The 22,293-nt window shown below is 58.6% G+C and overlaps 1 protein-coding gene across 2 annotated transcripts; it reads left to right on the top strand.

Moving 5' to 3' along the window:
* The first annotated feature begins 4,563 nt into the window (after nt 1-4,563).
* FADS3 (fatty acid desaturase 3) lies at nt 4,564-18,642 on the top strand. 2 transcript variants are annotated; one of them, XM_055311989.1, is made up of 12 exons: nt 4,564-4,873; nt 12,560-12,670; nt 13,189-13,386; nt 14,164-14,265; nt 14,401-14,523; nt 14,864-14,924; nt 15,514-15,590; nt 15,980-16,077; nt 16,481-16,577; nt 16,716-16,795; nt 16,867-17,018; nt 18,292-18,642. In XM_055311989.1, the coding sequence occupies exons 1-11, from the start codon at nt 4,667-4,669 to the stop codon at nt 16,982-16,984; spliced, it is 1,272 nt and encodes a 423-aa protein (XP_055167964.1). In that variant the 5' UTR covers nt 4,564-4,666; the 3' UTR covers nt 16,985-17,018; nt 18,292-18,642. The 2 variants fall into 2 exon arrangements, with proteins under 2 accessions (XP_055167964.1, XP_055167955.1); XM_055311980.1 differs by having other exon boundaries at nt 4,567-4,873; nt 16,893-17,018.
* Nucleotides 18,643-22,293: the final 3,651 nt, after the last annotated feature.

The following is a 22,293-nucleotide window of genomic DNA, read 5'->3' on the forward strand; positions in this document are numbered from 1 at the left end:
GAGGCCTAAGGGCCACCCAGCTGGGAGTCCATCAAGGCCACCCAGCCTAGCCCTCTTGCCCTCTCCAGCCTTTCAGCTCATGGTCTCCTGCCTCGAAGATTTCCCTGTCTTTCCCTCCCCAACACTGCCTCTCCCCCTCCTCCCTCTTCATCTGTGACTTGAATCCCCTCCCCCTCCTGGCCCCTCAGATACCCATGGGGCAGGTCCCCTGTTACAGACATCCGCTCATCCCCTTGGGGCAGCTCCTCTGCCCCTGATGCTTGTGCAGGAGCTGGGCAACTCAGCAGGGGGGTGGGGGGTGGGGGGGGACACTACATGGCAGGTTGTGTCTCCAAGCCGTCTTTGGGTGGGGCCCGGAAGCGCTTGAGGGGTGTCAGGGAAGGACAGGTGCAGCTGTGTTACCCGGGGTGATCCTGGCATCCTTGTCTGCATACCTGCCTCTTTCTTACTCTCAGTCTGTCCTGGGTCTGCTGGGGGAGAAAGACAACGAGGGTCTGGGCCTGGAGCTGCCCAGCCCTGCCCCCAGCTCCTGTGGCCCTGGGCAAGATACACCAGGGCCTCAGAGAACCAGGCCAGGGTTCAGAGCCCTGGTAGAGAGTCCCACACCCCAGACTCACTGTGCCTGCCCCTGGGGGTAGGGGGTGGGGATTTCCTGTCAGGACGAGTGGGCCGTGGTGGGAAAATAAGAGTGGAGATACTGGGGTGGGGTGCTTGTGAGGGACCCAGGGCCACACAGTCTGGCCTCAGGACCTCCCAACAGTGGCTAATATCTGAGCACTAATATCAGCAGCCCCAGGGCTGGCTCCATGTCCTTTAAGGGACCCAGTGCACTTAACCCTCAGAGCCATCCCGGGAGGTACTACTATTATCCCACTTTGCAGAGGAATCCCCTGAGGCTGCAAGAAGTCACACAGACAAGGGTGCCCCCAGGATAGGAATGTGTGGGCCCAGCTCCAGAGCCAGCATCCAGGACTCCTTTTACTAAACACCTGTCTTGTGCCTGGTGCTAGATGAGTCCCCTCCCTGTTTTTCAGAGTCTCAGGCAGTAGCAGAATGGGATCTTCATTAGGTTTGTTTCCCCCATTTTTATCTGGTTTCAGCTGCCCTCACCCCCCACTCTTCAGGCTGCTGGGGTTGGGGGTGAGGCTTTCTGGAGGGAGGGGCTCAGGGCTATGGCTCTTGGAGAGGAGGGTCAGCCATCAGCCAGACAGGAGTTTTTCCCATAAGTGCATTTTCTAGAGAACTCAGGCCTCTCTTAAGTGCACCTGGCACATGTGGCCACATCTTAAAAGCTAGCTCCAACAATGGCCATTGAGCCTGAGCCTAGCTGCACAGCGGCCTTCCATGTTCTCCTACTGGGTCACGTTTTACAGCCTTCCACACCTGCCCTGATTTGATGCTGCCCGGACTGTGGACCTGGGCAACGGGCTCCTCTCTGGGCTTCAGTTTGCTCCTCTGTGAGTTGGGAAGACGACCACATGACCTTGCAGCAGCTCCCCACCCCTTCTTCACTTACTGTGGTAAAAAGAACATACGATTTACCTTCTCCATCCATCCACCCCTTCCTTGCTGGGCATTTGGGTTGCTTCCACCTATCTGCTACTGTGAACAATGCTGCGATGAACACAGGGGTGCAGTTATTTGTTTGAGGACTTGCTTTCAGTTCCCTTGGATATTAACTGAGAGGTGGGAACGCCAGATTATCTGTGGTCGTTCCATCTTCAATTTTCTGAGGAACCTCCACACCGTCTTCCATAGAAGTGGCACCATTTTATGATCCCACCAACAGGGTACAGGGGTTCCGGTTTCTCCACATCCTCACCAAAGTTTGTTATGTTGGCAGTTTTTAAATAATTTCCATCCTACGAAATACCATATTGGATGCCTGAAACTAATATAACACTATGTTAACTACTTGGAAATTAAATAAAAAATTTTTAAAAGCCAAACAAAAAGTTCCCATCCTAATGGCTGTGAGGTGATACCTCATTGTGGTTTCAATGTGCATTTCTCTCATAATTGGTGGCATTGAGCATCTTTTCAAATGCTCATTGGCTACTTCCAAGCAGCTGGTTCTCACTAAGGGGCATCATCGGGAGGAGCCCTGTGTACCACAGTGATGCCTTCAGGGAGAGACTTGCGTGGCTGCTTGTAATTCTGTGGCTCCCGGCCCCCCTCAGACGGCACCCTTTACAGAAAAGTCATGTCCAGGGACTAATAACCAGGCCCACAGTGTGTGGTGAGCTTTAAGTCAAAATCAAGTTGCAAAGCTCTGACTTCAGCCCACTTTTTGTCTGCTGTGGAACACATGCCTAGATTATGTGACTGTTCTTTCTGGTTGGCTATAGAGCTCCCCGTGCCCCCACCCCCCGCCCACCTCCAGACACACAACGGGCCTCCTGCTGCACCTCTTGTCTGAGCCCTGCTGGCCTGCACAAATATTGTTTGGTTCCTTGGCAGTGGCTAGTGGTTCCGTGGGGGTGGGGTGGGGGGGGTGGAGACTTGAGCGTGTCCAAAAGGAGGCCTGTGTGCCAGCCAGCTCATGGCCAGGAGAAGCTCTGCAGGGGCTGGGCCAGGGGCCAGCCACTGGTTTGAGGGGCTCCCCTTAAACCTCCAGCACATGATGCCCGCCCTCCCTTGCCTTCTGGTTAGTTCTCCCCTCCCCCTGCCTCAACCCGATGCCAGGCTGGCCCAATGGCAGCTCAGGAATGTCAAGTGGAGCCTCTCCCTTTCAAGTGGTCTGAGAGGCCTGATGCCCTGACAGGGAGGGTGCAGGGATGGGGATAACAGAGTCTCAACTTCTCCCAGACCCCCTGATTTTAGGAGAATTGCACGGTCCACTGGGTTGAAGCCTGGAGTGGTAAAGTCCCCTATGGAAAGCCCCTAGGCCTGCAAAGAAACGCTGTGGGAAGCTGCTGGTTCAGCTCCGAGAAAGAGGGAGTTCAGGCCTTAGAGGAACACAACCACAGGCGGCCAGGAGAGCTCGACCACCTCTCCCTCCTTGCTGGGATCAAGTGACTGGAGGGGTGGCAACTCCCCAGGCCCTGCTCTTGCTTTACCTCCTGGGGGACCCTGTGCAGGCTTTCATCTGCCTCATCTGTCAGGAGCAGCTGCGGTAAGTGGAGGTTCTAACCTACTCCAGTCCCCCAGCTGCCTTGCACAGGGCTGAGACCAGGTCAGGGTCCAGGGAAGGTGTTAGAGGTCAGCATCTGGATATCCGGGGCCGCGGAAGTGAGGGCTGCCCCCCTTGTGTAGGGGCAGATCAGTCCAGGAGGTTCAGTTCCTGTAAGAGCCTGCCCCCCCTTATCTTTGTGCTCTCAGAGGCGAACATGGTGGTGGCCCAGGTATCCGCAGTCACCTCCCACCCTCAGCCACCAGCCACACACCTCTGCCTGCCACCACTGCCCACCTCCACCCCCGCCTCCCAACACACTCTCAGGGAGAGGGTTCAAGGACACAGTGCTCAGGCAGCCCAGGGCCATGGTGGCAGCAAGGCCTTATTGTTGTCTTGGCAACTGAATAGAGGTCTCCTGGTACCAAGGAGAACCCAGAGGCCCCTTCAGCGTTTCTTGGCGCCCTGGCCCTGCTGCCCCAGAAATAATGACTTCCTATAAATTGTTAAACCAAGATGAACGGTTAGCATATCAGAGAAATATACTTAGTGTTTTCAAAGTGCATTCCCTGAAACAGCACATCAGCATCACCACTCTGCGAACTTGTTCCAAATGCAATTCTCTGCCCCCAAACCAGCTCTCGCGGATCCCACCCTGGAGGGGGTTGGGGGTGAGCGCGCCGGTCCTGCCTGAACAGGCTTCCAGGTGATTGCGCAGTGCTCAGGTTTGATACCTGCTGCCCTGCAGCGGAACCTTGGCCCGATTTCATTCCATGTTGAGTGCCAACGCTTCGCTTTCGGGAACAGGTGTCTTTAGCTCAAAAACACACAAAAAGTAGTTTGGGGAACACCTTACGCTCTCAAAAGGACTTGGATTTATTTAAGGAAAACTGGGGGAGGTCCCGATCCAGCAGAGCAGCCAGCGAATGCGGGCGCCCGGCTGCCCGTTCCAGGCCCCCACGCCCGGGTCCCCCAGCGGCCGCCCTCGCACCGCACCGCACCGCACCCGGCAGGCCCCGCTGCCCCGGCCCGACGGCGGCCCCGCTGCGCAGACGAGGCCGACGGCCGGGAGCGGTTCACGGGCGCCCGCAGGCGACTCGGTGCGCTCGGACTGGCCGTCTCCGGACGCGGGCCTGGAAGCCCCGCGGGCCGGCCGGGCGGCCCCGAGCCGCGAGCCCCGAGGGCGCAGCCGCCCCGCCTCGCCCCGCCCCGCCCCGCCCGCCCGGAGCCCGGGGCCGCCCGCGTCGCCGCAGCGCCGGGCGGGGAGGGCCCGCGTGGACCCCGCCCTCGCGGGCCCGGAGCGCGGCGCAGCCAATGGAGGCCTCGGCGCCGCGCGGGGTTGGGGCGGGCGCGGGGCGGGCGCGGGGCGGGGGCGGGCGCGGGCGCGGGGCGGGCCCGTCTGCGCGGCTCCAAGGGAGGGAAAAGTTCCTGCGCCGAGTCGGGCGGGCGCGCGCTCTACGGCGGCCGCGGCGGCAGGGCGGGGCCGCGCCTCGCTCCCGGGCTCTGCGGGGCCTCGCGGACTCGCCGCGGCGCGGGGTTGCGGCGCTCGCGGCCATGGGCGGCGCCGGGGAGCCCGGCGAGGGGTCGGCACGGCCCGGGGCGCCGCTGCCCACCCTCCGCTGGGAGCAGGTCCGCCGGCACAACCTGCCGGGCGACAAGTGGCTGGTCATCGAGCGGCGCGTCTACGACATCAGCCGCTGGGCTCAGCGGCACCCGGGGGGCAGCCGCCTCATCGGCCACCACGGCGCCGAGGACGCCACGGTAAGGCAGCCGCCGCGGCCCTCGCAGGTCCGCACCCTCGCGGCTCTTCGCTGGCCTTCGCTCTCCCGGCGCGGGGGCCAGGAGCGGATGGACGAGCCAGCGCCCGATGCTGGCGGGGAGGCCCCGTCCCTGCGTGGGGAACCTGCGCACCAGGCCCGGAGCAGGGCTGGGCTGAGCGGGCCTGTACGGGAGTCGGAGTCGGAGTCGGAGTCGGAGTCGGGGGCTCTGGGAGGTGGGCGTGCCAGGGCGGCCAGCCTGCCCGAAGAGCCCTCCCCGCGCCTCCCCCCGAGCCTCCCCTCTCCGTTCTGGGTCCACCAGACCAGGTTCCCTTGGCTGAGTGTCAGGGGTAGGGCGGGGTGCCCCGGGGGACTGGCCAGGATGTGCCACCAGAGGCAGAGGCTGCGGGCTGGGCAGCAGAGCTTGGGCAGGGCCCAGAGGTCTGTGGCCTTCCCAAGAGCTGCTGTAAACTGCTCCGAGGGGCAGTGACTCGCCTCTCCTGGGCCGGCAGCCGGCAGCCGCACGTGGGAGAACTTGGTGAGCCAGGCTGGGTGGGCCTCCTTGGGAAGCACAGCCACCCCAGGAACAGGCTGGCCCTTGGGGACCCTGGCTTCCCCTTCCCAGCCCATGTCTAGGCAGGTCTTGCCAAGAAGGGATATGGCCTGCTCCGCTGGGACTGTCTGGCCATTGTCCAGGGGTAGAGCGGGCTGTCGTGGGGGAGACTCCTTTCTCACCATAGTCCAGCGGTGCCCTATCCTGAGACTGGGAGTTGTGATGCTCTGATCTAAAATTCTAGGTCGACCGTGCTGGGTACTAGGAATCTTAAAGGCTCCAGGAGCTGAATCCCTAATTGGCAGAACTTTAAGGAGCAGAACAGCGTGTCCTGCCCCATGAGGTCCAGTGTCCCTGTTTACCAGGGCTGCCGGGTTGGGCAAGCTCCATGGACTCTTTAAAGGGAAAGGTTTCCCTTCCCCACTTGCATCCTAAGAAGCTGAGAGTTTAGTCAGAAGCCTCCTGAGAAGAGCCACAGAGCTGAAGATGACTGTGGGTCACCAATTGAGTGGCCACGCACGGGCCCATATGTGTGTGAGCACTGTACACATTTGCATGCTTGGTCGTCCGGGTGTGCGTTTCTGCCGGGGCATGGGGGGGGGGTGGTGGCGGTGGTATGAGATCCCACGGCCCTGGCCGCTCCTCGAGGATCCTGTGGGTGTGTGCTCCAGCCTCACTGAACTTGAACCTTGGGGCTGAAGGGTGGGATGGATGCAGGAGAGAGGAAGGATGACGCAAGGTATTTCTCAATTAGTGGTTCTTTCTCAGTGCCCAGGCCACTGCTGGGGGGGGCTCCGACGTGGGAACCCCATCGTACAGTTAGCTCTTGACCCTGACACCTCCATCTGACAGTTTTCTCACTGGTTCGTCACCAGTGAGGTCTTTTGCCCATCTCCAAAAAGCAATCTGTCTGCTCCCTGGCTGGGTCCTGGCTCTGCCACCTGAGACTCTGAGTGACCTTTACAGGTGTTCCTCCCCTGAGCCTCAGTTTCTTCATCTGTAAAGTGGAGACAGCTGGGCCGGCTACAGGCAGGACCGTGCCTTCGCAGCTCTGTGGCCCCAGGGCTGCCATGTAATTGTTCCTGGCTGGTGTCTGTTGCTGGTTGGGAAGCATGAGTGCACCCTGCAAACCACACAGTGTAGTGGAACAGCCATGGTGTAGCCACCCCCTTGGCTGGATGGCCTTGTCTATCCATGTCTGTAATGGGCAGGAGTTGCATGCATTACGGCCATGTTAGCTTCCTCAGGGCTCCAAACACTGGGCTGGATGGAGTTGCCAGAAATACCTGTTCCGTTCAGGCTAAATGGGCTGTGAGGTGGTTGGGGGGTGAGGGACCCCAACCTTTGTCTCTGATGGGCCCACAGCACAGATGACAGATCAGACCAGCCCAGGGCTGTGTGTGTGGTTGAGTCTAGGCCCCAGGTACCCCATTCCATGCCCTGGAGTGCAGGTAGGGGTGGGGTAGCTGTCATGCCAGGGCTGTGTTCCCCGGGCCACCACTCACTAGCCCCAGCCACCCATCAGCTGTTCTCATGTCCAGGCAACAGAAGCCTTCCTGCCAGGAAATTCCCAGAGTTCCTGTGCCATGAAGTCAGCCTGTGGCGATCCTGGGATACAAAGCTGGGTACCCTGGGGAGAGTGCTCTGGGCACTGATCCAAGTCTGCCTAAGAGTCAGAGGCAGCTTGAGACTAGCTAAGGCAGCCAGGGAGGGGCAAGGCCTGGCTGCTGCCGATCAAAAGCATATGGGCACTAGGCCCTGAGAGCCTACTGTGTGCCACGCTCCAAATGCAGCAAAGAATTTATGGACACTCTCTTAATCCTCAGGTTACTCCTATGAGGCAGGTGCTATTAAGTGATTTTCCCACTTTACAGATGGGAAAACTGAGGCTCAAAGAGGTAAGTGACTTGAAATTAAGTGGCCGGTCCAGAGATTTGAACCCATAGACCATCCTCTTAAGCACCTGCTGCCCTGTGACTTAACTGTTTTTTTTTTTCCCATTCATCCATCCTTCAATTACTGAACCATTAAACCCATCAGCAGGTATTCAGTGAGCATACCCTATCCACCAAACTCTGTTCTAACCTCTGAAGACATAGCTGTGAACAAAACATGGCAAGGATGAAATTCCTTGGCAGAGAGGGGGATGAGCTGGAACAGAGGCTCCAAGGTGGGAAGGTACTCAAGAGACAGCAAGGCTGTCAGTATGGCTGGAGCACACAGTGGGGAGGGGGCAAGCAGTGAGGTCCAGAGGTGACAGGAGCTGGCTCCTGCTGGGCTTCTCTGTCCCTTCTGTGTCCCTTCCAGGGGTCCCTGGAAGCAGGACTTTGGTTTTATTCTAAGGGGATCTTGGAGGGCAGAGCTGGGAAGGAAGCCGAGGGAATCTGATATACATTTAAAGGGACCCCTAATATAGGGGGGAATGCAGAGCCCTCCAGTTCTCCTTGGCAGGAGGCCAAGGGAAGAGATGGTGGGGACCCACCATCTCCCAGGGGAGGTCACTCTGAAGAGCCAGGGCAGAAGGCAGGAGCTGGTGGGGCACAGGTGCACCAGGGGGGAGCATTAGGAGATAGCTTTGGCACAATAACCCATTGAAGGCAGGTATGAGTGACAGGCTGAATGTGGGTGATGTGAAAGAACCTTCTTGGGGCCTTCAGGGGGAAGGCGGGGCAGATCGGAGGCCCTGGAGGAAGGGTGAGGCCTCAGACAGGGCCCAGCCAGGAACACAGGCCACAGGACTCTGAAGCCCACGCTGCTTCCACCCACCACTGGCTGCCTGGAAAGCCCTGCTGCCTAGTGGCACTTCCCATGAGTGTGACCTCCCTGGGCTCTATAGGTGGTTTCCCACCCACTCAGGCCCCTTCCCGGAGTAGTTGCTGTGCAGGCTCCTGCCCTGGGAGAGTGCTGGGCAGGAACACAGTGCAGAGGAGGGATGCTATCACCCCGGCACCTGGCACCCGGCAGCCCTCTGCTTTTCTTCCTGAGGGCGCCCAAGCCTTGCGGTTTCACATGTAACAGCAGGGAAGGGCCAGAGCTCGTGGGGTGAGCCGGAGAGTGATAGTAGAGAAAGGACCCAGTGTCAGAGCACCTGGCTGCTTGGGGGGGGGACGGACTGACATTTGTGAAGCTAAGGGCCCTGAGTGGAGCCCTAATGTGGCTGCCAGCCCGTCCTCAGGTTCACCAGGAGCAGCTTTCCAGCAGGGTCTGCCCTTGTGCTGGCTCGGCTGGTCTGCACGGGGACTTGGATGTGCTGTGGGCAGAGCTGTGTGTCCTTTGACCTTTGTGTCCTCGTGTCCGCATCTATAAAGTGGGGACATGCTAGCATTTCCCCACTGGCTCTGATGAGGAATGCAGGCAAGGGATGGGAAGGAGCAGGAGTGCTGGGCATGAGGGCCTGGGAGAAGTGGGGATGGAGGGATTCCTGGGGTGGCTCCTGAAGCTTACCTCTCTGCCTCCTGTCGTCACAGCCCACTGCTGCCTCCTCAACAGAGGCTTATGCAGCACGGACAGACCCAGACCGCCTGAGCCCCCAACAGCCCTGCTCCATTCCCTTCCCGATCTGGAACACTCCCAATTCTTTGGGGAGTGACCAGAAGTTGTCCCCATTCCCCACTGTGTCTCAGTTGCCCAGCCTCAGGCTGGCCAGGGCTTGACCGGCCACTCTCCTGCCTCACACCCGCAGCCTGCACCCTCCCCCCCCTTCAAGGCCACTGTATGTGAGTGAACTCAGGAGAAGGGTGAGTCAGGCCAGCGGGGGCTCTCCCAGCCAGAGCTGGATGCCAGCCCCTTCTAAGTGCACTTCTACCTGCACTGACTCAGTCCTCCCCGCAGCCCCAGGAGATGGGCAGCAGTGATTTCTGCTATGCTGATGAGGAAATCCAGAATGGAGGGGCATACGATCTTGTCTGTGGCTCCGATCTTGTCTGTGGCTCCGCAGTTTGGCTCAGATTCCATCCCCAGCCAGCTGGCTGCAGAGCACCCCAATCCTGCCCCTTAACCGGGCTGCTACTCAGGGCTCACAAGGGGCTGTGGAGCAGGCCAGGAGCCACTCTGGGGGTCGAAGCAGGGCTGGAAGGGCATGGACATCACAGATTTACTTGGGTTTAAATCCCAGCTCTGCCATGACAAACTCCGACTTGGGCCAGTATCTCTACCACTCTGAGGCTTTGTTCCAGTAAAATGGTTTTTAGCCCTTCCTTGTGGGCTGTGGGAGGGTTGGCTCTTTTCCACTTATACACACCTGCTGTCCAGCCCCTGCTCTGCCAGATTCGGGACAGCCCTGTGGACACAGCCTGTCACTGCCACCAACAACTTATGTTTAGGGATACCAGCAGTCTCCCCCAGCTCTGTTCCAAGACCTCAGGAGGGACCTGGAGTGCCACCCTTGATATGTTAAGTCGGGGAGGATCATAGGATGTTTCCAGGTGTGCCCGGTGTAGGTAAGGGTGGGGTCTCCTGCAGGGCCCTGAAACCCTAGCAGCCCAAGAAATGCCAGGACCACCTTCCTGTTCCTCACAGTCCAGTCTCCAAGCAGCCAGGTCCTTGGCTGTGTGGGATGGTGGTCAGCTTCGTGGCAAGGGCCACCCTGCACACCCCCTCCTGCCCCCTGCCTGGGAGACCCACTGCACAGTTTTACAGTCAGACTGGATTCTGATCCGATCTCCATCAAATGGAGCTGTGTGACCTTTATAATGTGGCTTAACCTCTCTGGATCTTCTTAAACAGTGGCCCAGAGAGGATCTGGTCACATGGCCCCAGCAAGTTCCAGCAAAGGCTGTCTCCTGGTACATTAGGTTTGGGTGTGAGGCCAGCAACCCACCTTGTTGGTACTGAGAGCATAAGAAGAACAGGCTGGGGGCATCTGCATGGCTCAGTCAGTTGGGCATCTGACTCTTGGTTTCGGCTCGGGTCATGCTCTTATGGTCATGGCATTGACCCCCGGGTCGGGCTCCACACTCAGTGTGGAGGATGCTTCACATTCTTTCTCCCTCCTCCTCTGCCCTTCCCAGCTTGTGCTTGCTCTCTCTCTCTCTCTCTCTCTCTCTCTCTCTCTGTCTCAAATAAATAAATACAATCTTAAGAAGAACAGACCCAGCAGTGCCCACCTGCTTTCCAAGGCCCTGCCACAGCCCTGCCCATCTCCTCCCATCAGCCAGAGGAGCCTTGTCTTCGAGCTTTGGGATTGTCTCACTGGCCCTTCTGGGACTCCCACTTCCCCTTGTCACACCAGGAGATAGACCTGGCTGGAGGTCCCTCGGTGGCCCTCTCCCTCAGTGCATCTCCAGGCCTGACCTGGGTGCATCAGGACCCAGGGAAAGAGTCTGGGTGGCTGGCCTGCTCCTGCTGCTCCTGCAGCTCCTCAGCTCAAGGGCATGGCCTTGGAGCATCTGGGGGGTCTGCTGGGTGCCAGGGTGGCCCCAGAACACACAGAGGATGGGGGAGAAATAAGACTGGAAGAGGGGGGAGGAAATCCTGGTGTCGCAGTCATGTACGCACGTCGGGGGCCTCATGTGCTGCCAGGGGAATTTCAGAGGAAGCCAAATGGAATCAGAGTCCGTGCTCATCAGCCTTCGAAAGGAAGGGAATTTTGCCACCTGCTACCACAGGATGAAGCTTGAGGACATGATGCCGAGTGACAAGTTAGTCACCAAAGGATGAATATGTTTGATTCCTTTTATTAGAGGTCCCTAGAGTAGTTGAATGCATAGAGACAGCAAAGTGGGGAGCTGCGAGGGAGTTGGGGGGAGGAAGTGTTTCAAGGGGGCAGAGATGAAAAAGTTGTGGAGGTGGATGGTGGTGGTGGTCGCCCAGAAGTGTCAGTACACTTAGTGCTACTTAACTGTCTGCTTGAAAATGGTTAAAAGGGTAAACTAAGAGGAAAAAAAAGTTAATGCTCTGAGTCCATGGAGAGCCAGCAAGGCGCTGGAGGCTTGGCCTCTGCTGCCTGGTCCCAGCAGGAGGACAGGCTTGCTCAAGGTCACAGTGAGTAGGGGCAGCCACCCCAGAGCAGGCCCTGCTAGCTCCCCAGGAGGACAGGGCCAGGCAGCTCCCTGCCCCCCATGGGGCCAGCCCTCCCTCCACCTCCTCTCCCAAGTCAGGGTCAGCCCAGAGAAGGGGAGATCTGATCAGTGCTCTCCCCTCTTAGGAGCTCAGGGAAGGCCCCAAGTCTCCTTCTCCAGAGCCTAAGGTACTCTGGGGGCCAGAGGGGCTCGCAGTGCTTCCTCCCCACAGGACCACACGGGATGTCCAGTAGCAAGTGTAGGGGCCCAGCTGTCTGTCTGAACGCCCACCAGAAGCTGGAAGGCTCGTTAGCAAGAGAATAATAGGAGCCCCCCTGTTCTCACAGCCTTCTTCAAAGCTGTTTCCTTTGGCAGCCGGCAGCCGCTTCCCCAGGCCCAGGGCACAGCATCACCCACCCCAGTCACTGCTTATTTCTGTACTTCAGGCAGCCGGGTGGCTAGGTAGGGCTCATTCCTTCAGAGAGAGCCTCTGGAAGTTCAGGGATAAAGATCCAGGGAAGAGCTGGGAACAGTAACAAGCCAGTGTCCCTAGGATGAGATCAGCACGCCCGAGGGAACCCGGAGGCACAGGTCAAGTTTGTTCACATTTCCAAGCTGCGGGGCAGTTTCCCAACTGGTCCCTGTCCCTAGCGCTTTGTCTGTGGACCTCTAACCCTTGCGGCCTAGCACCCCACCCCCACCCCCAGCTGTTACAGAGAATCCTGAGAATGTTCGATATTTAATTTGCTTTAAAAAAAGTGATATTTTCCACTTCTGCCTTTAAAATTAAATGAGTTTAACTGTTTGTGAGTGTCCTCTCAAGCCTAAGAACTCAAGTTTCTGTGGCCTTTGACTGATTTTTGGAGAAGGGGCCTTCTGTGCTGCGGAAGGCAGCTGGAGCCCGGCAGGCAAGGCGGCTCCAGGCAGGGCACCCGAGGCCTAGGGAGGACCCAGCTGGGCCAGTGGGCAAGGCTGACCAGTGCGGCCTGACATATGTGACCACTGAATAGTCAGCTGAGTCTCTGCCCACCTGCGCCCTGCCCTTCCGTCAGTGCTCCTCCTGCCTTGTCTCTGCCTGCCGCCTCTGGGTGCTGCTACTGCCGCCTGCCTGTCCACCTGACTGTTGGCTCTCCCTCAGGATGCCTTCCGCGCCTTCCATCAAGACCTCAATTTTGTACGCAAGTTCCTGCAGCCGCTGCTGATTGGAGAGCTGGCCCCAGAGGAGCCCAGCCAGGATGGACCCCAGGACGTGAGTGGGGTTCCAGGGTGGAGGCCAAGCCCCCAGTGGAGGGCTGATGGGGTGGGGGGACATCGGCAGCAGCAACTCTGTCCCCATTACCCCCAGGGGACCCAAGGCTGGGTCATCCCTTTGCCATCCCTTCCTGGGTAGGCAAAGCAGAGCTGGAGGGAGGGAGACCTGCAGGAGCCCAGGGCCCCCGGGGCTGGCTGGGTCAGCATTTGCTGTGGCAAATGCTGGGCCCAGTCTCCCCATCCACACGGAGGGTTTTGACACACGAGGCTCTAAAGGTTTTCCCCGCTCTGGCTTTTCTGCTTCTCATGTACCACAACACCTTTTGCGGGATGAACCTTTGCCACCAGCCAGCTCCCCAGCTCAGACCCATGTCTGGTATTCTCACCCCTCCATCCTCTGACCGTACCCCTGGGGCCTGGCACAGGGACTGGCTGAGGCATGGGTCACTGTCAGGGGCTCCTGGGGGATCACTGGGGCCTCGATCCTGTAGCCGACCAACCGTTCCACCGTGGCAGGCACAGCTTGTCAAGGACTTCCGAGCCCTGCGCCAGGCAGCTGAGGACATGGAGCTGTTTGAGGCCAAGCCAGCCTTCTTCGCTCTCCTGCTGGGCCATATCCTGGCCATGGAGGTGCTCGCCTGGCTTATCATCTACCTCTTCGGCCCGGGCTGGGTGCCCAGCACCCTTGCTGCCCTTGTCCTGGCCACCTCGCAGGTAACTCCAGCACTGTTTTGCCACCACCTAAGCTGTCCAGTAGACACGGGGCCTGGCAAATGAGGGCACTCTGGACATATTTGCTGAATCAATGAATAAATGAATGAATGAATGAGTAACAAAGGCTCCATAACGCATGTAACTCTAGGTCAAGTTGCATTTTATTGTATTATATTACGTTGTATTTTTTTTTAAAGGTTTTATTCATTCATGAGATACAGAGAGAGGCAGAGATATAAGCAGAGGGAGAAGCAGGTTCCCTGTGGGGAACCTGATGTGGGACTTTGATCCCAGGACCCCAGGATCACGCCCTGAGCCGGAGGCAGACACTCAACCCCTGAGCCACCCAGATGTCCCTTATTTTATTTTTTAAAATATTTTATTTATTTATTTGAGGAAGAGTGAGAGAGAGAGTATGAATGCAGAAACAGGGGAGGAGCAGAGGGAGAGGGAGAAGCAGGTTCCTGGCTGAGCAGGGAGCCTGACTCGGAGCTTGATCCCAGGACCCTGAGATCATGACCTGAGCTGAAACCAAGAGTAGGTCGCTTAACCAACTGAACCACCCAGGTCTCCTGGTCCAGCTGCATTTTAAATGAGCTCCATGACACACTTGCAAGCCCCTAGGCCTCCCAAGACGCAGTTTCCTTATCTGTTAAGGTCCTCAAATGCAGCATTAGCTGTGGGTGAGCCTCGTGCGCTGGGAGGACACCTGGGGCTCCAGGGCTGGGGCCCCCATGGTTCCCTCCTGCCAGCTCCTGATCCTGCTTCTGTCCACAGGCCCAGTGCTGGTGTCTACAGCACGACCTAGGCCATACCTCGGTCTTCAGGAAGTCCCAGTGGAACCATGTGGCCCAGCAGTTTGTGATGGGGCAGCTGAAGGTGAGGGTGGTGTGGGCAGTGGGGAGCCAGGGGCTGAGTTGGGGGTGTCTCTCATTAGGTCTGCCCAAGTGTCCAGATGCGGAGTCGTTGACCCCGCCTGGTCCCTGCCCTGAGAGCCCCTCGCATCCCCTACAGGGCTTCTCTGCCCACTGGTGGAACTTCCGCCATTTTCAGCACCACGCCAAGCCCAACATCTTCCACAAAGACCCAGATGTGACCGTGGCGCCTGTCTTCCTCCTGGGGGAATCATCCGTTGAGGTGTGTGGGAACATGGACTCTACCCAGCTGGGCCTGAAGCTCCAGGGGGACCTACCTGGCTGGGCCTGCAGCTCCAGGGGGACCATGGCCACTGAGTCCCTCACTGTGGCCCAGGCCTGGGCCCTGACAACGCCCCCTACTCTAACTCCAGGCTGAGTCCCTGCCCAAGGGGCGCGCGCCCCTTCCACACTTGTCAGCCTGCTGGAGGTGATGGGCCCAATTGCCAGAACTTGGGGTTGCCTTTGCCCCTTGGCTCCTTGGCCCCAGCCAGTCCCCTGACCCTAGCTGGGAGGAAGAGGGCCCGGAGGGCTGCTCTCCTCAGCCCCGACTGTCTCCACAGTACGGCAAGAAGAAGCGCAGATATTTACCCTATAACCACCAGCACCTGTACTTCTTCCTGAGTGAGTGTCTGTTTGTCCTCCTGGAGGTGGGGGCACAGCTGGACCCCAGACCGTGCCTGAGCCTGTACTGCCTGCCCACCCTAGACAACTTCTAGCACCGGGTAGGGGCAAACTTGTCATACCTCCCTCAGTATGGCGTCCCTATGTGCCTCTCCCAGCCCCTGCCCTGGTCACCCCACTCGGCAGACTGGGCTGACTCTCCCACGGCCAGAGACAGCCTCGGCCCTGCCGGGGGGATCTTCAGAATTCCTTCCTATACTCCCATCAGAGCAGTCCCAAGGCCTGGAGCACCCGGGGTAGTCGTTGGGATGGCTCAGGTGAGGATTTAAGGGTGGGGACGTGTGAAGCTGGCTCCGGCCTGCAGAAGGAACACAGAGATGGTCAGGTGAGGGCCAGCCTGGGGAGGCTCAGACACTAAGGGAAGGTCATGGACCAGGCCTTGTGGGTAATGTGGGGTCACCCAACTGGATGGGACCGGCACCGGGCCCCACAGGCATTCCTGGGACACCTGCGCCTGGCTCCCCAATTTCCTGGGCCTCCTGCTCGGCACCCCAGCCCCGCTTCTGAGCTCTCTGGTGCCCCCTTGCAGTCGGCCCACCACTGCTCACCCTGGTGAACTTTGAAGTGGAAAATCTGGCATACATGCTGGTGTGCATGCGGTGGACGGTGAGTGGGGGCCCTGCACATGTCTCCCAGGGAATACCGCCATGCTGGCAAGAGGTGGGGCCCAAGGGGACAGCCCTGCCCACGAATGCAAACAGGTGCACATGTGTGAGTGTGCACAGGGTGTGCTGGGGGGATCTCTCTGGGAGTGGGGATCCTCTGGGCCAAATCTGCCAGGCATTTGTCTCCCAGGGAGGGGCTCCCGCTTTGCACACTCCTCCAGGACACCTTCACTCCAGAGTCAGCCCCATGAGGCCGGCAGGGCAAGGACCCCATCCCTTTACCTAGTGGAGAAAACTGAGGCCCAGAGAGGTGCAGCAAGCAGAAGGGGTGAATGACCCCGCTCCACCTCCTGGCTCCTCCGGGCCTCTGTCCTCTACCATCCTCTGCAGGACTTGCTGTGGGCCACCAGCTTCTATTCCCGCTTCTTCTTGTGCTATGTCCCCTTCTACGGTGTTCCTGGGGCACTGCTCCTGTTTGTTGCTGTCAGGTATGGCCAGATTCAGAATGATGGGGAGTTGGAGGGGTCACACACAGGCAGCAGGGGGCCCCCCGACCAGGACCCTCCATCCTCAGGGCGTCCTTGTTCCCATTTGCGGTATGGGGATGGTAGGGCTGCCTCCCTGGGTTGTTGAGGAACACTAGCGGCAGGATCCCAGGGACAGTGGGTCTGGAGGAAGTGGCTTGGTGTACAGGCAGCCCCATGGGCAGCCAGCCTCCTGAACAGGGCTGCTCTGGGCTCAGCTGGGCAATGGGCCCTGCTTTGCTCGGCTTCTTTAGACACCAGTCAGGGAGAGGTTACCACATTCCCACGGTGCAGACGAGGAAGCTGAGGCCCAGGTCTGGTCCAGGTGGTGAGCTGGACATGGCAGGGACTGAACCTCTCCTCACAGGGTCCTGGAGAGCCACTGGTTTGTGTGGATCACACAGATGAACCACATCCCCAAGGAGATCGGCCATGAGAAGCACCGGGACTGGGCCAGCTCGCAGGTGAGCAGCAGGGGTGCAGCTGGGCAGGCTCCCAGCTAGAGGGTTGGGGGCCCTGTAGGGCTAGCAGGCTCAGGGGATGCCATGGGGTCAGGGCCTCCTGGCCGCCTCTCTCACCCGTGCCCCACCCATTCCCGGCAGCTGGCAGCCACCTGCAACGTGGAGCCCTCACTCTTCATTGACTGGTTCAGCGGGCACCTCAACTTCCAGATCGAGCACCAGTGAGTGTGGGCCCTGGAGGCCGGGGAGGTGATGGGAGGGTGGGGGCTCCCCCAACACCCCCTCCCCTCAGGTGCCAGCACACGCTCTCCCCACCAGCCTCTTCCCCACGATGCCAAGGCACAACTACCGCAGGGTGGCTCCGCTGGTCAAGGCGCTGTGCGCCAAGCATGGCCTCAACTACGAAGTGAAGCCCTTCCTCACTGCCTTGGTGGACATCATCGGGTAAGGACCCTCTGCTCATGAGAGCTCCCATCCTGGGCACCTGGCTCTTTGAGCCCATATGGGTCCCTGTCCAAGAGCTGGCATTCAAGGCCTTTTTAATCAACCTTTCTGCCCTCAGCCTATTCCCTCACTCCCTCCCTTCCCAGTGCTCTTCCTGGGCCTGGGCCCTGGCCTGGGAGCTATAGATGCAGCTGTGCCCAAGAGCAAAGCAGGTTGAGATCCCTGTCTTCCTGGAGCCAACATCCTAGGAGGAGAAACAGAAAGCAGTTAAAATAAGCAAATTACAAAAAAATGTGGGAAGAGAAGATGTGGGAGCAGGCAAAGGGATGGGAGTGCTAGGCAGGACTTGTGATTTTTAATAGGGTGGCAGGGTAGGTGGTATTGAGAAGGTGCCATGTGAGCAGAGACAGGGAGGAGGGGAGAGGACTGGTGATGGAGAGACATGGTGGGGGGAGGGGAGAGACTACTGTCTGGGGCAGGGGAGCAGCAGTGCAAAGGCCATGGGGGAAGCGTGTGCCGATGTGAGTGGAGGAGGGACATGCAGGACTTAATTGGGTTTGGGAAAGATGTCCTAAGTGAGAATGCACCGACGGGGCTCAATTTGAAGCAGAAAGAAGCAGAGCAGAGGTTCCTGCAGCTGTGCAGGTGAGGGATGGTGGGGGTGGCTGGGGCCCTAGAGTTCACCTTGGCCATGGGGAACTGAGGTCAGATTCTCTCTGCTACCTCTGCGCTTTGCCACATGCTGTTCCCTTTACGGGGAGTCCCTTCCCGTACTGGTGTTAGAAGCCCTGCTGCTTCTCCTGCATGGCCCTTCCCAGCCCCGTGCTCTGAGCCCCTGTTGGAACACTCGGCACAGAGTTCTTGTGAGTTGTTGACGCTTCTGGATCCTCTGCCTGTCACCTGGCTCTTCGTGGGCCTTACAAATGGGTCCCAGGGTCACAGGCCTTACAAATGGGTCCCAGGGTCACAGGGCCCAGCAGAAGACGACAGAGGAGAGAGCTGGGTGACAGAGGGACAGGTGCATGCTGACTGCTGTCAGGACTTGGCCTTGGTGTCCCTGACTGCCCCCATGCAAAGTCTAAACTCTATTCCAGTTAATAACGAGAGTGTCCCTCCTCCCAGTTACCCTTCTTCCCACCACTCCCACCCCAGCTGCCTGCCCCAGAGGGAAAGGACACCTAGAGGAATGGGGAAAGTCCACTACACTCACTGTCTTGGGGGGAGGGGGTTACTATTTTGCAGTCAAGACACCCACCCCATTTCTGCCTCCTAGGTCCCTGAAGAAGTCTGGCGATGTCTGGCTGGAAGCCTATCTCCACCAGTGAGGGCAGCACCCAGGGCCTCAGCAGCCACCAAGCTGGCCCAGGCAGGCTTGACACCTCTGCTCTCCCTCTCCCCCCTCTCCTTTGCCTAGGGGCCCTGCCCACCCTTCTGGATCTGCTGTCTTCACCCTCACCTGTCTGCTTGGCAGCCCTAAGGCCATAGCTTTTGGCCAAACAGGAAGAGGGCTAGGGGGATGGTACATAAAGCCACACAGCATGGCATGTTTTCCTAGAGCAAAAATTTAGGGAAAACTGTTATTTTTATATAAAAAACAAACCTAAATATATTATGCAGTATAGTACTGAATCTGCAAGAACCTTGGAGCTGGAGTCTGCCCCAGACTTCCTGAGAGGAGTTCAGGCCTGTGGGCCATCAGGGTGCTGGGAGATGGGGTGGGGGGGTGAGTGGTGGCTTTCAGAGGTCCCTCTGTGCCCTGGGTTGGGGAGTTGGCAGCTGCCCTAGGCTCAGATCTCTCTGTGGGCCTGGTTCCTCCCTTCCTGTTCTTTACCCGCTCACCAGCAACCTTGGGCAGTCATGTTGGACTCCCCTCACTTTATTCCTCTGCACAGCCGTATAGGGGCTGCTGGTCCAGCAGACCAGGGCTCCAGGTGGAGGGTCACGTCCGTAGGTTCCCCTGAGCACAGAAGGGGAAGCCAGTATGTCCCAGGCCTACACTGGCCTCCTTCCGCAGCTTTGTGATGAGGGGCCTCCTAGGGTCACCTGCCAGCATCATGCTGGTGGGGGTGCAGGTGGACTGTGCTTAGCAGCCCACAAGAGGTGACACCGGGTTTCTCCTACACCTGCTGGGACCAGGTGCTTGCGTGGTTTCAGCAGCTTAAAGAAAATGAAACACAGAGCTAGGATTCCTCTGAAGGCCTCTCTAGAGAAGGAACTGGAGTCTCCCTATCAGCCGCCCGACTGCCCCTCACTTTGTCAGGGGTTTCCTGGGCTGGGTTCTCTTCAGAATCTGGAAGGAGCACAAGTCCCAGAGGTCTTACTCAGTCCTTTCCTGGGACCCCCGGGCCCCACTCTGGCCCCCTCCATGCAGCTTCTATCTGCTTTTCTCTGGTTAGGGAAATGGGGGTGAGGGTCCCACCGCTGCCAGGACTCTAGCTGTGTGACCTTGTGGGAAGTTCAACTTCTCTGAGTGGCAGTATGACCTCCTGGGATGATGGAAGGTAAAAGGGATGCTGTGTGGAAGAGTCTTTGCATAGGGCTTGCCAGTAGGGCTCAAATTTAAAAAAAAATCATGCACAGTCCAACACCCTGGAGCCCCACTTGCTCTGACCTGGGACAAGCCCGTGGCGGTCTCTGACCCTGTTTGCTCTTTGAAAGGTCCTTCTACCTTGAAAGCAAACTCCCTATGTCCAGAGCGGATCTCGCATTCAGGGTCCCTCACCTGCTGTTCACTCTGCAGGGAGACCTCTTTGCTGCGGCCACCTCTGGGAACCCTGCTGAATCTGGGTGCCATGTGGGTTCTGGATGGCATTCCCTCCGCCCTGTGCCATCCGTGCATGTCCTGCAGTGGCTCCGATGCACAGGCGCTCATGGGAAATGTAAGCGCCCGGTACTTGGGGGTGGCGGGGCCCCCACCGTAGGGAACAACGCTGAGCCTGCGTCGCCACCTCGGGGCCTCCAGAGTATCTGCACCGCTGTGGGCAGGCCACGCTCGTGCTGCCCCTGCTGGTGGCCGCGGGCAGTGCGCTCCCCCTCTGTGAATTGGTAGTTGACTAGGACTTGCTCAGAGGACCCTTGAGGAAGCCCCCTGGCCTCTCAAGTGGCCACCCGATCTCTGCTTAGTGCCTGAAATCCCTCATTGGCGGGTCGTCTTTGCCCTTGTCCCACTCTGTCCCCCATGCTAGAGCCCCTGCAGACAGGTCATCACCCCTCTCCTGAGCTGAGGTCCCCTTCTCAGGAGGTCTTTTACACAGTCCAGGAACAAAAACTTAGGGATTCTGGGCCAGGTTTGTAAAAAGAACGAAAGATCTTGGCGGAGCCTCAAGAAACCCCGTATTCCTTCTTTATGATCTGCACAGTCTTGGGGGCAGAGGAAAAGCAGAACGGGTGGGGTCAGCCAGGACTTGCTGCTTTGTCTTTTGGTCAACCAGCATTTACTCTCTGGTGGGCAGCCTGGGCAGATGGAGGGAAAGGAGATTTCCAAGAACCCTGCCTGCAGTGTTGTGGCGGGTCTGGGCGATGAATGAACGAATGTGACAGGATGGGTCCCGGATCTCTCGCAAGTCTTTCCCATGCACCCCTCCCCGTGACGGGTGTGGAGCACCTGGCTGCCTCTTCTGCTTGGCCCTTCCCAAGCTCTCGGGACCTGTCACTAATTCTCCTGAATACTTGCTCTCAAAACAGGTGATTTGGAAGGAAGAACTAAATGGCTTCAAAATTAAAAGAAACATAATTCTGATGGCAGAGGGCAAGTAGAGATGCGGTCTTCAAATGCTACCATGCTTGGTGGTCACTTGTTGTGTATGCTTGGGTGGCCAGTCTGATTAGAAATGTCAAATGCAGCCAAGAGAGCCCCAGAGTTCTGGACCTGGGGCCCTACTTCCCTGCCAGGCCTGTTTCTTCAGAAGTGGTTGTAGGATCCACAGTTTATCATTTCCACGTCAGGTGTCAAGCCAGGGGCTCTCTGAGAAGCTGTATCCTTTCCAGAAGGACACACCTCTCCAGGGACTGTGCGGCTGGGGCAGCTGAGAAGTCCCAATAGGCCAGAGGCACTATCTATCTCATGAGCAGTGGCTGGTGACTCCCAAGGGCGGCTGGAGCCCAGGGCTGCCACCTCCACCCCTTGTCACCAATGGCCTTTCTCCTCCCAGTGGACCAAGAGGATTTCTGAGTGTCCCACCCGATGCCTAAGGAACTTGCCAGGGCACTGACCACCTCTGGGGCTCCAGGTCCACGCACAGCCCAGACTGCTCTGCCAACCCCTCCTCTGGGCCTGGCACATGTGCATGCCTCCTCCCACCCCAACTGATACTCTTCCATCAGGGCAGCCCCCTCACTATGTGCAGGCTCACATCTCCTCAAGGACCACCTCCACCATCTCTGCGCCCTCTGCCCAGCTGCTGGGCCTCTCAGGAATGTGGTCTGACATTTGGCATGGTGTGGGGGGATGCCCTGTTCTGGGAAACAGCCCTTCCCTTGAGGGAGTGAAGGAGATGCCGGGCGGAGTGCTGGGTGAGGAGCAGGGGTCCAGTTGCTGCCACCGAGCGGCCTCTGGCCAGTCCTTTCCCTTCTGGTCCCAGCCTCACCCAGGAGTGGAATCTTTGGGTCTTGTGAGCACACAGGACCTCACACTTCAGGGCCTCATGACTTTGGGAGGGGGTGGGGAAACCCAGGATTCCGTATTGGGCAAGGGCCTCCATGGAGTATGGGGAGAAGAGGAACAACAGAGAGCAGGTATGGGTGTCCCCAGCTTCTTGCTGCAAGGGTAATACTTGAGCTTTGCAAAGACAGTGTGGTGGGAAGAAGTCACAAAGAAGATCCAAGTGCCCACTAACCTGAGCCAAGATTTAGTGAGTGTCCTCAGCCACAGCATCCACCTAGCTCATTGGGCAACCCCCTAACTCTCCCCCACCCCCCAGGAGTGACTGTCACAGGGGATGAACCCTGGACTTACAGCTGGTGGGGTGGTGGGGCCTGTACAGTCCCATCCTGGGGGATGGGGTGCCACACCCAGCCCAGGTAGGAGGTGACAGGGACAAGTCAGAGGGTGGAAGGTGTGTTCTTCACAGTCTTTTAGCCTCGAAGGCCTCTAGTGGGTCTATGGGAAGGACCAGGCCAAGGGCTCTCAGTTGTGGTGACTGACAGCATTACTGCAGTGCCCCCCACCAACCCCACTGTGACTTCGCTCTACAAATGGTGGGGCTGGCCCAGAGAGCCAGGGCAAAGGACTCACCCAAGGCCACTCAGTGGGCGTCTGCCTCCTGGCTCAGGGCAC

The sequence above is a fragment of the Nyctereutes procyonoides genome, unplaced genomic scaffold (assembly GCF_905146905.1).
Source record: "Nyctereutes procyonoides isolate TBG_1078 unplaced genomic scaffold, NYPRO_anot_genome, whole genome shotgun sequence".
Lineage (NCBI taxonomy): Eukaryota > Metazoa > Chordata > Mammalia > Carnivora > Canidae > Nyctereutes > Nyctereutes procyonoides.

Coding starts and splice junctions, on each gene's coding strand:
- FADS3 (XM_055311980.1), top strand. CDS start 4,667: ATGGGCGGCGCCGGGGAGCCCGGCGAGGGGTCGGCACGGCCCGGGGCG. Junction 12,671..13,188: donor GCCAGGATGGACCCCAGGAC/GTGAGTGGGGTT, acceptor CCACCGTGGCAG/GCACAGCTTGTCAAGGACTT. Junction 16,796..16,892: donor AACTTCCAGATCGAGCACCA/GTGAGTGTGGGC, acceptor TCTCCCCACCAG/CCTCTTCCCCACGATGCCAA.